At 37.3% G+C, this 14,421-nt stretch overlaps 1 protein-coding gene across 3 annotated transcripts; it reads right to left on the minus strand.

Annotated features, from left to right (window-relative positions):
- Nucleotides 1–1,170: 1,170 nt before the first annotated feature.
- On the minus strand, nucleotides 1,171–11,277 carry LOC119790210 (E3 ubiquitin/ISG15 ligase TRIM25-like). Of its 3 annotated transcripts, none has more exons than XM_038295652.1 (11): nucleotides 11,145–11,277; nucleotides 10,271–10,884; nucleotides 5,846–5,941; nucleotides 5,516–5,749; nucleotides 3,887–4,055; nucleotides 3,766–3,792; nucleotides 3,550–3,612; nucleotides 3,373–3,447; nucleotides 2,314–2,439; nucleotides 2,046–2,117; nucleotides 1,171–1,963 (listed from the first exon to the last, which is right to left on the minus strand). In XM_038295652.1, the coding sequence occupies exons 2-11, from the start codon at nucleotides 10,871–10,873 to the stop codon at nucleotides 1,434–1,436; spliced, it is 1,995 nt and encodes a 664-aa protein (XP_038151580.1). In that variant the 5' UTR covers nucleotides 10,874–10,884; nucleotides 11,145–11,277; the 3' UTR covers nucleotides 1,171–1,433. The 3 variants fall into 3 exon arrangements, with proteins under 3 accessions (XP_038151580.1, XP_038151581.1, XP_038151582.1); XM_038295653.1 differs by having other exon boundaries at nucleotides 10,271–10,881; nucleotides 11,145–11,264; XM_038295654.1 differs by lacking the exon at nucleotides 3,766–3,792.
- Nucleotides 11,278–14,421: the final 3,144 nt, after the last annotated feature.

A 14,421-nucleotide genomic window follows, 5' to 3' on the forward strand; every position in this document is an offset into this window, starting at 1 on the left:
CTCCTGCAAAATCGTGCAAGAGTTATTTCTTTTGTCATGATCTGCCATCAGCTCTTACCACCATCTTGTGTAGTAAAGCTTTCATCTGTCTGCCCAGAATCTGACTGGACAGAATCATTAATTTCTTTCTCCTGCCATTAAGACCACCTTATGAACGGTCAAACCAGAACCCCAGAAATACCAACATATGGAGGAGAACACCATGACTGACATACAAACATTGAAGAAAGAAGTATTTAAAGGTATACCAAGCAGAGCACAGTAAGACATAACCACATGGTGTGATGAAGTATTACTTCTTGTTTCATGTTGCAGCCTTTAAAACCAACCCATCACCAATTCTATGGAGGACTGACTCTGCCATATATAAAAATAAATACAGAAATAAATGCTCAATAAATAAATAAGCAATCAATTAATTGCCACCAAAAATACAATAAACAAATAAATGTAAGTAGAAATTAAATTATACAGTGAGACATAAATGTATATAACTCTTTTAATTAGCTTCTTTATTTATTTGCTTTTGTAATATTTACCTTATTTATTTTTTGTCCTTTATAATCTTCAACTTTATTTTTTAATTACTTATATTTTTAAGTATTTATTTATGTGCATGTTATAATATTTTGTCTGTTTTATTCTTCCTTTGTATTTTTTTACCCTAGTTATTTCTTCGCCGCTATTTATTTCTGCCTGCCCTTTTTACATTTCTGTCTGCATTTCTGCCTCATTATGCAAATGAGGAGGGGTGTGTCCTAGGGGGTCACCTTCCGCACATTGGTTGGTTAGCATTTTACCGCATCATAAATGGCGGCGAAGAAATAACTAGGGTAAAAAAAGGAAGGACAAAGGAAGAATAAAACAGACAAAAATATCATAACATGCACATAAATAAATACTTAAAAATATAAGTAATCAAAAATAAAGTTGAAGATTATAAAGGACAAAAAATAAATAAGGTAAATATTACAAAAGCAAATAAAGAAGTTAATTAAAAGTTATATACATTTATGTCTCATTGTATAATTTAATTTCTACTTACATTTATTTGTTTATTGTATTTTTGGTGGCAATTAATTGTATGCTTCTTTATTTATTGAGCATTTATTTATTTCTGTCTTTATTTTTATATATGGCAGAGTTGGTCCTCCATACAATGCAATTTTGAAATTCAGACTGCATAGTATACCTTTAAACCAAAAGAATGTTAAAAGGAACAAGGCTGGGGCAACCTTTGTATGCTTTAACAACAAATATACTGATAGTATTTGGTTTTTAAAGCCGAAAGGAGCATTAGCAATGATCCTTTAAGATTAATTTCCATTTCCAAAACTTCACACTAACTGGTAGTAAATGAAACCAATTAATCTGCCGTTTTTCTCCTGCTTCAATAATACATACAGTTCACATATTTAACTGTATGCTGTAGTTTACTGAAGCTTGCACAGAGTAATGTAAGAGCCACTGGAGAAAATCCAGAAGGCTGGGTAGACGGCCTCAGCGAACGGAAAAGCAAAGGAGTGGAAGGGATAAGCCCTGTCTGCTACATTATAGAACGTAGCCTTTCCCTCCTCACAATCCAACAGCACCCCTATGCGCTTTGGGCTAGGATTGACCAGCACAGTCTCCCTGCTGTTATGCCAGGCAGACAGCTTCACGTTGAACCACTCCACGCACCAGGACTTGTCATTGCGTCCGAGCCGGCTGGTGGGACCCTTTCGGTCGATGCTGCTGTACGCCAGGCCGATGCCGATGAAGTTGTTGCAGCTAAGCCGCACCTCCCAGTAATGACGGCCTGCAGAGAAACCCTTGGAGGTGAGGACCTGGGAGCAGACGGCAAAGCGCTCGGGGCAGTCGGGGTACTTCGTGTGGTCATCAGACACTGAGGCTTTGGTTAAATTCTCACTAAGTTCGATGCGTTTATGGGCTGTTCTTGGATCAAAGGTGAGCACAGTGCCGTCTAGTAGAAACAGAACAGGAGACAATTTTAATGACAAACACCTGCTAATAAAAAAGGAGGCAAAAACATTTGTTTTCCTTACATTTGAGAAGGTCACTTCTTTTTTCAGCAGAACTTATCTCTGTGGGAATTTCTGAAGTCTCTGTAACAAGAGCTAGGTAGAAATATTTTAGTTTTTTTATTTTGTATTTTGTTTGTTTTGAACTGCATCAGTGATTTGACTTCTAACTTAACAATATTTTCATTTGTTGATATGTAAGTTTTAAGCATTAATGTGAAACACTGACTTCTTTTTTTAAATTGCTGATAATTCTCAATCAGCTTTATGCTCATTTAAATCTGGTACCTACCAGTTTTTTCTTTGCTTTCAGCAGCAGCAGCACGGCCCTTCTGGTTTTCTTTCACACCAAACTCCAGCAGGTTTTCCATAGATTTTCCCAGTTTTTTATTTCCTAGAGTGTTCTCAGTTTTGGTTTCTAGAGAGGAATACATTTATTTATCCAACAATAACAATACATTAGGAAAACATTACTCAAAATCAAATTAATACTACAAATATGGAGGCACTGATTGAATGGGTCCCTGCATCTGAACCAGAGTGGAGTTTCCATTAACTAACTACAATGCAAGTCATGGATCATTCATACTAAAAACATTTTCAAGAATAAAAGTATTTACTGGGGCAACTGGCACAATATAATTAATAAATTACTATAATTTACAATTCCTGTATAATAATTTCAATTTAACAATTAGAAAATACTTTTTAAACAATATTTCTGTAGGATCTAAATGTTAAATTTGATATTTTAGTGACTCTCCCAGTCCTCCATAGAACAAACTCAACAGGCCATATCATAAGAGGCACATTAAACTCCCAACTATGGAAAAACCATCTAGCGCCTCCAAAGAGGAAAGAATAGCTGCGTTAACACTGTTTACGGTGGGTGTTGCTGGCCTCAAATGAGATGGTGGAGGGAATACTTTGAGGATCTCATGGAGGGCATGATCTCATCATACCCTCCCAGGTTGAAGCAGACACTGGGGACTCAGAGTCTCGATTCGGTCCTAAACCTGGTCCAAGTCAAGAGGTGGTCAAAAAGCTCCTCGGGAGATGAAGTATCGTTATGTATCTCTCCGTAGTGTTTGAGAAGTAGTCATCTATATCAGTTTTAAGGCTAGCTATGTTTGGACAACATGTTTCAACAGCAAAAATCAAAAAGAGATTTGCAGCCTGATGTCATTTTGCAACCCATTTATCTCTCAGCTTGGGAGTGACATCTTCATAAGGACATCCTGTTTTGGCTTGACAATAAAATTTGAAAACAACGTTGCAGATTTTTGCCTTAAATGATTCAATTAATTAGATGTATGGGTTCAATAAATGGGAGAAAAAAAACATTTCTTACTTTGAGGTTTCTTCTTTTGAGCGGGTTTGGCCTGAGGACCTGGACCCTGGAGCCTAAACTGAGGAAACTTTAGCACTACAAAAATAACAAAAAGAATGTAATTTAAGAAATGTTACTCTAAAAGTACGATATTTAATACAAAATAAATCAAACCAAGGGTCAGAGAGATAGACACACCGGGTTCCACATTAGTTCCAGGACTGGAAGGCCCAAGCCCTGATTCATAAGCTGCTTTTTCACCTGAAAAATAAGTTTGGGTATTTATTCATCTTTTTAACTAATTCATGAAATTAATATCCAATGGGACACCCCTCAGATAAATCATTGCATGACTTAGAGTATTTTCTTTGATTGGATCCTGTTTTTCCCCACTCTACCAATGAAACCACTCACCTACTGCATATGCGCCAGTATTAATGTCTGCAATAAGATTGTATATTTACTTCACTGCACTTTTATAAAACATCAGCTCAGGGTAAAAAAACTCCTGGTATAAATGTGTTAGCATGGTCACCTGCTATGAGTTTTGGGATTCTGGCCTCCACAGGGTGTTTCAAAAGCTCAATCAGATAGTTCTTCAGTGTCATAGCAAAGGCCTCGGACTGTACGACCTTCTTGGAGTCCAGAGTGATTCGAGGGGTGTAGGGATCAAAGCTTACAGCTTGGGGAAGGTTGAATGAACTCTGTTGGGACAGAAACAATATCAATATTCCATTTCTGAAGGTTTGCATTTAGTGCATTTAAAAATGCTAATAACCAAGATAATGCTTACAGTAAATATTTTGCATTTTAAGTGTATTTCTTTTCAATTCTAAGTATAAAACAGAAGTTTGCATAAAAACTACATACCAAGGTGTTTTATTTTCATTTTATTTATTAAACTAGCATAATGTTGATTCCTTCTTAAAGTAATAAGATATAAGTCAAGAAGACTTTAGTTGTTATTAAAGTAAGAACCAGTTTTTCAATAAGTATTGCACAGTTGAAGACTAAAAGTTTTTCGCCCATTGTTCTTTGCCAAACAGCACATTTGAGTCAGATTTAAAAGGCTCAATACTCGAGTCGTGCCAGAGATATTCAGCGGAGTTTAGGTCTGGACTTTAGGCCACACTCCTTTGGCTCCAGCTCTTTTTTTAAGCCATCATTAAAGCACTTTGTGCACTAAAGCATAATGTGTAATGTTTTCAGTTACCATGTGCTAAAATTGACAGCATATGAAAGTGAGATTTTATTTTATTTTTTTCATATCTCTATTTGCTGTTATGTTAAGGGAGTGATTGTTGATGCTATAGGAATTCTGTTGAGACTGGCCAATAGGAACACAATACTCACACACAGCAGAGACTTAGCTTTTAAGAGCTGGAAAAAAAAGGTTGTCAGAGAGAAATCTACATTTGAGAGAAAATGTTTTCACTCTGATTGCAAAAAAACTGTATCTGAGACCAAAAATATATTTTTTAAGGGGAGCTTTTTCCAATTTTCAATAATGTTTTATTTATTGTATGACAAAGTATTTTTTTTCTCAAAACTTTTTATTTCATCTCAAAAAACATCAGTTTTGCTATCATTGTTAAAATCTGTTCTCTCCAAAATATTTATTATACTTTCTAAATTATTTTCCCCTTTCAGATCTTTTTATCATGAATTAAATAAATACACAAACACAATGCCATAGCAACCGCCATGTTTCAATCAGTTTAAGGTGCTTTCATAGTTGACCTTTTGTTTCACCAGACCAGATTGGTTTAGTTCAACACTAATAGTTTTCTTGTCAATAGATTTCCCCACCTGGGCTCTAGACCTAAATGTTCCAGAACTTCAAAAAGTCGCCTGTATACAACATAGTTGACTTTTTTTATTTTAAGTAATAAACTATAACCAGATATCACAGATGCATGAACAGGTAATGACAATGAAACCAATTCAAATGTGTTTATAAAAATAAAATACAAATATATTTTCTAAGGCTCATCTGACACTGTAGAATTAAAAATGTTGAATTCACCAAGCCGATATTCTAAACGGAGTATTGAGTTGGTTGAATTCATTGAAGTTTGTGGATACAGCCTGACAAAAATGTGAAAAGAAGTTTAATGCATAGTAACATAATAGTAATTTAAAAGATGTATAGACGTTATCCCACCTGTAAGAAGGCCAGGGTTTGGGACTGACCCAGCAGAATGTGGATTTCCTCTTTAGCTTTGCTGATGTTGTTGACATTATCACTCAACTTTGTGATAAGGCCTTTGATTTTCACTTCACCACTCTCCACCTCTTTGTCTATCGCCTTCAGGGCTTCACCCTCCTCTCTGGCCAGCATGTCCCGCATCTGCTGATACCCGGCTGCTAGGGAACTTTTCCTGTGGACGGCTGACTCCTAAAGAGGACGAGATCAGCACATGTAAAACCCAAATAAAAACAGCTGGCTTAAAGACCTTTATTCAAATATTTCAATCATTTAAATGAAACAAACCTTTAACTTGTTCTGCATAGCCCTCATTTGAGAAATAACTGTCTCATTCTTTGAAAGCTTTCCATCCAGAAAACCCAACTTCTCTCTCAGGTCAGACTGTAAAAAGAAACAAAAACAAAAACATGATGCATTCACTTGGGATTCTGGGATCATATTAATGGGGGGGATGGCGGCCTCGTGGTTCGGGCATAGAGATTGGAATCCTGAGGTTCTGAGTTCGAGCCCCACTCCCACAGACTGCAACTCTGGGTCTCTGAGCAAAACCCTTAACCCCAGACTGCTCCACAGGCGCCGCACGATGGCAGCCCACTGCTCCCCAAGGGGATGGGATAATTGCAGAGGTAATTTTCTCCAATGTGAGATCAATAAAGTTCAATTATTATTGTTATAGCAGTTAGATAAATTCAAAGGGTTTATTGTTATCACTGGTATGGTTTGGATTGTTGGTTCCATCAAATATAAATAAAGGCTATATCTATTCAGTAAGGAGTATAACTGAATAGATGTACTTTGTACCATTGTAGTTAGGGTGTAATCAGATCTCCCTTTCCTTAAATAGCACTATATTGCTAATGTAGTTTAAGCTGCCTTAATGAACAGTGGATATGAAGAAGAACGCTTTCAGCTTTACACTCTATTGTGTCCGTGACTGAAGAAAGAAAGGAACAGGTTATTGTTACTTGAAAGCATTAAAATAGTGGACTAAGAGTTGTTGTGACGCTAGCTGACAACATGCTGCAATAGAAACCGCCACTTTAAATGCATGTTATATATAATAGACTGACAGAGTAAACTACAAGATGCAACCAATCTGTAACAAAACAGTGACAAGCTTAACAATGAAGATGCAAAGAAAACAAAGGTCCAGTCATTTCTAAAAGATTCCAGCACTCTGAGACACCATGTGTATTACACACTACTTCCCAAATGCTGGAGAAACAACTAAGGTTACACACAGACTCCCTGTCTGCTTTAGAAAAGGGTCAATCAATAGGACATGCCCAGTGCCCAGACTGGTTTGAACTGAGGCCTTCTGTTGCCAATTGCAGCTACACATTATTTGAACTATGGAGGAAAGTCAAACTCTGCACAGGGCTTTGTAATTGTATCTTCTGGACACTAAGATTTAAAAAAAAGAAATAATCTAGAATTTAGTGATGCAGCTGAATTAACATTTCTGGTGCTATCTCAGGACACCAAATTTGATCATCTACACCCTGTAGCATGCACATTATACAGAAAACGTCTGCATATATGATATGTGGGCATTTTTTTAGCCACTAAGGAGATTTAGGTTGCTGGCCGCCCACCGTATGATATGGTCTATAAATAATTTCAAACTGTGTGTCAGCCACAGGTATATCCCACATTCCCTGCTTAGAAACTGGTGTTACAGCCGACGCCCTTTGAGACTATTAATAAATACAATTAACAGAGTTGCTTGCAATATAAAATCAAATGTCTTTAAGAGTCAATAAAGTCAGTGACTCAACAACATCTGATCATTTCCAGGCATTAACCATCAGGGGAGCTTCAGTTGTCCATAATCTGTTACTCCAGATAATCATTGTAAATTGTTAATGCAAGAAATTCAAATGGCTCTGATGCCATCTTTGATTTTGCTTTACTCTCCGTTTCTCAAGAACTACTCCCAAACTTTTTAGCTACTTCCAACCCCGTGACTCACCGGCTGACTTTAAAAGGGAATGCACTCACTGACACCTGTTGATTCATTTAATTGTGTGTTGACGCAGGTAAACTGTGGATATCTATCGGTCTATAAATCCTGATGAAACTAACCCATTACATAGATTACAGGCATGTCTGAAGACATAGAACCTGGATGACTCTTAACTTTCTGACAAAACAGAAGTTTTTGTCTTTGAACCAGAGTATCTGAAAAAAGAAGCTGATTAGTCAATCACTTGATTTAGATTGGATTTAAGTTTGGATTGGAAGTAGGAAAGATCTTCTATTTATCAGGCTCCTCTCCTGTGAAACCAACTGTGAGTTTTAGTCCCTGAGGCAGTCACTGTGTCTACTTTTAAGAGTAGGTCTAAAACTTTCCGTTTTGATAAAACTTATAGTTAGAGTGGCTCAAGTTATCCAAAGCTATCTCTATAGTTATGCTGCTATAGGCTTAGACTGCTGGAGGACATAGGACATAGGACATTCTACAGAATGTGTTAGTTCAATCTCTAATGTTATGCTCCTGTTTTTTTCTCACCATGGTAGTTTCATCTGGTCCTGTTCCTGTACACCATCATGGAGAGAAATATGCTGCTGCCATCAACACCATTTTTTTTTTTTTTTAGATGTTGGAGCTTGGCCTGTTTTTCAGTTTAGTCCTGTTTCTCTGACTATGAATAACTGTATGTGCTCTCGTCATCCTCTGACTCCTTGATTTCAGAAGGTTATTTAAACAAATTGCCGATGGAATAAGACGAGTTACTTATTAGGAATAGTTTTTGCAAAGTGATACTTCCTCAATTTCTTATAATAATAAGAGCCTGTAACCGATTCATCCCTTGGAACAATTAGATTTTTCATCTTTACAATTTAGGTTGGTTATAGTTTAGAAATTACAGCCAGTTTGGGTGTGCAGGTGGCACAGTGGTTAGCGCGCATGACCAATGTACGGAGGCCTTAGTCCTCAACTTGGGCGACCAGGGTTTGAATCCAGCCTGTGGTCTTTTCCCGCATGTCTCTCCTTTTCTCTCCTAAAAACTGTAATTTCCCTTATCCATTTGTCTGTATGATGAGCAGAGGTATCACGTACATATACTTCGTTACTGTACTTAAGTACACTTTTTAGGTATCTATACTTTACTCCATTACTTAGTTTCTTCCTACTTCTGACTTCTACCCATTACATTTTCACACAAGTATCTGTAATTTGTATTACTTACATTTTTAAAACAAACGTTACTCGTTACTCTTGGCTATGGTTTAATGTTTATAAATATTTATTTCACGTCATGTGCGCCATCCAATGCAGATCATTGGTGCCTGTCTCTACCCGATCCGTCCCGGAAGCACGATCCGTTCTGCGCATGCGCCCTCAGCTCATTTGTGCATGCACCTCCAGATATACATCCGTTTCGTCCTCGATTTTCTTTCGTTAAAAATACCTAAATGACCTTTTCCCTCCCCAAAAATAGTAAACATACTAAAATATAATGTGTTAAAGGTTAATAATGTATTTCCTGAGAAAATAAATGCCTTAAACACCTTTCTGCTTTATCACTCGTCTCTGCCCGACCTGCACCGGAAATGGGATCATACGCAAATTCCCGTGGCTAACTTTTTCAACTTTGGATTTAAACATAAATCTAGTCTTTTTGAGTTTTATGTTTTCCTCTCATGTTAACATTATGGCATATAGTGTGTAATCTAAAGAAAGAAACAACTAAAATGCAGATAAACATGGTTTAATCATATTTTGCCGGACTGCTCTGAGCATCTCTGATGATGACTGCAGAGAAGCAGTTTAACGAAGAAAATGTAAAAAGCATAAACATTGTCTCACTAAAGTCATAAAACATTTTTTTAAAGATTTGCATTAACATTCTTTAGTGAATTAAGGATAGGAATAAGTGGTTTTAGTACCATAATTACAGTATATATGGACACCCAGATGTATATCTGTTCGCGCATGCACAGAATCAGATCATGCTTCCGGGACGGATCGGGTAGTGACAATGTTATCCACATCCAATGAAAACTAGTGTAGTTAATGAGTCATATAACGCAAACACTCATTGGTTAGCTATTCGTCAAATTTGTGCTGCCGCCAAAGGAAATAATCAGAAGCAAGCAGGTGTTTTCCTGCAAACGTAAATTGTCTAGGCCATGCTACAACGTAGGATTTAGAAAAAGATGTTGAAATGTCGGGTTCTCTACAGTCCCCTTAGGTGTGAGTATGTGTGTGTGAATGGTTGTTTGTCCTGTTTGTCTCTGTGTTGCCCTGAGATGGACTGGCAACCTATCCAGGGTGTATCCCGCCTCTCGCCCAATGACTGCTGGAGATAGGCACTAGCACCCCTCGCAACCCCACTTGGGATAAGCGTGTTAGACAATGGATGGATGTTGAAATGGCTGAAAGGTCGGACACAGGCGAGAGCATATCGGGAGATGGAGACCAACAAGACCTCCCTCATCCTTGGCCCCATCTCAAAGAAGTTTTCAAAATAGTCGTAAAATTGAGCTTTCAATTCATATAGTGGCATATGACAGTTTTTTTTAAAGGTTACTTTATACTTTAAGTAGATTTTGGACACATACTTTTTCACTTTTACTTGAGTAAAAAGGTCAAGTTGATGCTTACAACTTTTACTAAAGTGTTTTTAAACTGCAGTATCTATACTTCTACTTAAGTAACAGATGTATGTACTTTGACACCACTGATGATGAGAATGAGCAAACCTCTTTCAGGCTCCTTTGCTCCTCTGGAGTGGTAAAGGGGCAGCCTCTGTGGACCTGCTGCAGGCACAGGCTGCAGATGGGACGCTGGTGTTGGGTGCAGAAGAGCTCCATCAGCTTGTGGTGGTCAGAGCAGATTCGCTCCATCAGATCCCCTATAGGGAGAGACAGCTGGTGGAGGCGGAAAATGGGGTTTTCTCTGTGGGGCCGCAGGTGCTCCTCACAGAAGGAGGCCATGCAGGTGAGACAGGTCTGAGCCGCCTCTGCCTCCATGCAGGTGTCACAGCGGATTACATTCTTCTTCTTCTCCGGTTTAGCAGCAGCAGCAGCAGCAGCACCTTCTCCTTTAACGGCCCTGACCCTGAAGGTCTCCACCACGGTGCTGAGGACCGTGTTCTTCTTCAACTCCGGCTTGGTGGCGAACAGGGTCCGACACTGCGGGCAGCTGTACGAGTCTCTCCAGGTGGCGAGCAGGCAGCCCTGGCAGAAGTTGTGTCCGCAGGGTATGGTGACCGGACAGTCAAAGGTGCTCAGGCAGATACTGCAGGTCAGCTCATCCTCCAGGCTCATGAGAGAAAACCCAGAATCCTCTCCTTCGGCCATCATGAAACCTTCTGCTGAGAGAACAAACGAAACTTAAGGCGCGGCGGCAGGAATAAAACGAAAGTAAGACTTATTATTTATTTACGATGAAAATTAAAGAACGAGGGTAACCAAAAACCTACAAACCGACAAGTTAGTATTATTCGACTTTCTTTTTTAAACAAGAACATATTTTGAAAGAAAGACATTTATGTCAACAGTGACGTGAACGAGCAGCGTCGCTATTAGGAAGCTTCCGCTTTAAATAATTTTTATTTTATTTCTCTAACCATACCTTCAAGTTTTCCTCGGACGTGACCGAAAGCGGGTCTTTCAGGAATCGGCTACAGCAGGAGGACTTTAACCTGAAGAAACCTGTTCACACTCAAGTTCCTGCCTTAGATGAGGCTATGGCAGGCAGTTTTGACATTTATTAGCTTGACAGGATAATATATTCTAGATGTTTCAAATGCAAAACGGCCTGCCATAGAGGTCAGCTACGTCAAATGAAAACAAATCAGTGACGGAGCTACAGTTTTCATGGGAGGGGTGTATATATGAAGGTAGATTTGTTTCTTTATAATTCAAACAAAAAAAAAAGGTGGTTTCAATAAAAAAAATGTATTTTCAATAAAAAAAATCTTCTCAATCAAAGAAAAGATTTGTTCAAATGTATTTTTTCTCAAATATATTTTTGCATTCAAATACTTTTTTCTTTGATTGAAAAGTTTTTTGTTCATTGAAATGAAGGTTTTTTTATTGAAAATATATTTTTTGATTTAAGCAACTTTTTTTTTGATTGAATGATAAAGAATCAAAACAGCCTTCATATCTATAGAGCTAATCAGTGTCAGAGTGCACTGACATTGGAAATTAGACCTGGCATTCTAAAAAAAAAAAAAAAAAAAAAAAAAAATATATATATATATATATATATATATATATATATATATATATATATATATATATATATATATATATATATATATATATATATATATATATATATATATATATATATATTTATATATATATATATATAAATGAACTACTGAAAATTCAAATAAAAGGGTGTTTTTCCAAAAGAATTGAGTTCCAGGCAGAAATAAGAAAAAAACAAAACCATGCTTGTATTTCATTATGCTGTACTTACTTAAAGGTGCAGTAGGAGATCTCGGAAAAATGGTTCCAGCAAGCTATATTTTTGAACATACACAACCATGCCTCTCCCTTTGAACCCCTCAAAACCATGCCTACAAAACAGCCCATCTGAGCAGCTAAAGAAGCGCGTCGCTGATCTGGGAGCTGGCAGGGAGACGGGCAGCACTGATGATGAAGACCCGTATGATCACTCCTCTGAAACAGTTTATTAACGCCTATATTAACTTAAAATGCCATAATCTGCCAGCAAAACATGTTCACTTTTATTATCCTGGTGCCTGCAGTTTGCATTACGTACATAAAAAACGCCTTCCTGCCGCCATGGCAAACCGCGTGGACACGACCGGGCCTGAGGCTGCTGTTCAATGGGATTCCTAGTGACAGCGCACCGCCATGTGTTGGAACCAGTCATGTACAACGGACCGTCTTTTGTGATTGGTTTAGGTTATTCATTGATTTCTCACTGCAGTGGGGAACATTTATTTGAGTTTCACTTAAAGACCTTCTATTTCACTGCTTGCTAAGCAGCTGTGGGGAGATCTTTAAGCCACATGGTAAAAAATGTGTCAGAAAAGATCTCCTACGGTGCCTTTAACAGAATTTTACAAATATTTATGATAGATATATTAATATTTATGTTATATCAAATAGTTTTTGACTGTCCCAAAGTGAAATGTACAATAACTTATCATAAAGTAAAAACAAATTTACTTAATCTTTTAGCTTAAGTACAGTATTTAATTCGTATCATTTTATGCGTTCCATCTCAAATAAGAAAACATAAAAATGTTTCTTTAAAGATAATAAGGATTGAAATAAATACATAACAAAATCCTATTATAAACCTGTATTTGTAAAACCTGAGCTCCTCCGAGTAACTCCCTTATAATCACATTTCAATTTGATGAATTTGGAATACAATACAGAACAAAAAATCATATTCAGACTGACTTAATTAGTTTTAGTTTATTTTCCAAAAAGACACCTGAGCTGCTTTGATGAGCTCTGATAGCTCAGTGAGAAAAACAGCTGATCCCAGGCTGTTCTCTACATCGTGTTTGTGTTACGGTTGGTTTGGATGTGTGTCAAGGCTAAAGGTGAACTCAAACATTTAAGGAGAACTTACTTTTTGGTTGATAAATGCTTGCTTTATTTTTAAAGTGGGTCCTCACAAAGAAAAACAGACTTCAGACCTATTTTATTTAACCTTGTGCTGCAATCTGGATTGTCGCTAGATCTGAGTTTTCATTCTCACAACAAATCCATCTTGAAAGACTCTTGAGGGTGGGACCAATGACATGCCAGCAGTGTTTTCTGGGGCGGGATATGAAGGAATGACGACAGCCTCAAAGTATTGTACTAAATGTCCCTCCTTTTCACGGACAAACTGAACGGCAGCAATCCCAGATTGATAACATAGAACTCAACCCAGTTCCGACTGCCAGGTTATATTTTATTCCCTAGGAAATAAAATATTTTCATTTACCCCTTGCAATGCCCTCGCGGACCACTAGGGGTATGCATACCCCTGATTGGGAATCACTTCTAAAGTTAAATTTGTTTCAACTGTAGCTTTGACAACTGGCATTAAAAAAATCCTTGTTTAATTGAAATATAGACTATTTTTGAAAAATATATTATTTTATTTATTTTTCATAAAAGGAACACCTGTCCCTAGAGATCATTAGCTGCATTTCAATTAACCATCACCAGTGACTGCAGAGTCATCAGAGTCTCTCTGTAGATGACGGGACTGTCTTGTACCAGAAATCAGAGGTGTACAGAGTACATCCACTCTTTTAAAACATTTGAAAATGCGCTTACTGAATCAGATGGCTTGGGTTTTTTTTTTCTGGATATTAGCCAGCAACCCTCATCGATGATTAGTTTAAAAGTTTGCTTGCATTCAGCTCTTTTAATTTTGGGTATTTATTGGAAACTCTTTGTCGCTGATGTTTGTACTTCCTTGTGTCCAACAATAAACAGCCATTGTGGTTATTTTACACTAAAGAATTTTAGTGAAAAGCTGCTTCCGGATCATTGTTGCTGTTGTGTTTGGTGCACAGGATGGGAACTCTCTCAATGATCTCTATTTATTTATAGAGATCAATGAACTATCAGTACAAATTCTAGTGAGAGTAAAGCTATTCTTAGGATCTTAGTTATAGTGATGGAAAAGTTTAATCAATATTTAATGGATACAATATTTGCCACTGTTGAAGTTGCCAATCTGCCAATATAAGTCTTATGTTTGCTGATTGTGCTCAATAATGACAAAGTAAACACTATCTGGACAAATGCTTGGTATAGCCTTTATTGTTTTATTTGAATCGAAATATTTGGGGATTTTTTTTTTCCTTTGTTCTCTTTAACATCTGGTCTGTAAAAAACATTTCACGTTTTTGCATATT

The sequence above is a fragment of the Cyprinodon tularosa genome, unplaced genomic scaffold, assembly GCF_016077235.1.
Source record: "Cyprinodon tularosa strain WSP-4 unplaced genomic scaffold, ASM1607723v1 ctg358, whole genome shotgun sequence".
NCBI lineage: Eukaryota > Metazoa > Chordata > Actinopteri > Cyprinodontiformes > Cyprinodontidae > Cyprinodon > Cyprinodon tularosa.

Bases quoted from the DNA above. Each gene is read 5' to 3' on its own strand.
- LOC119790210 (XM_038295652.1), bottom strand. From the start codon at position 10,873: ATGATGGCCGAAGGAGAGGATTCTGGGTTTTCTCTCATGAGCCTGGAG. The intron at 5,750-5,845 runs GTTTGTTTCATT...CGTCCTCTTTAG, and splicing joins CTATGCAGAACAAGTTAAAG to GAGTCAGCCGTCCACAGGAA. The intron at 1,964-2,045 runs GTAAGGAAAACA...TGTTTCTACTAG, and splicing joins AAGAAGTGACCTTCTCAAAT to ACGGCACTGTGCTCACCTTT.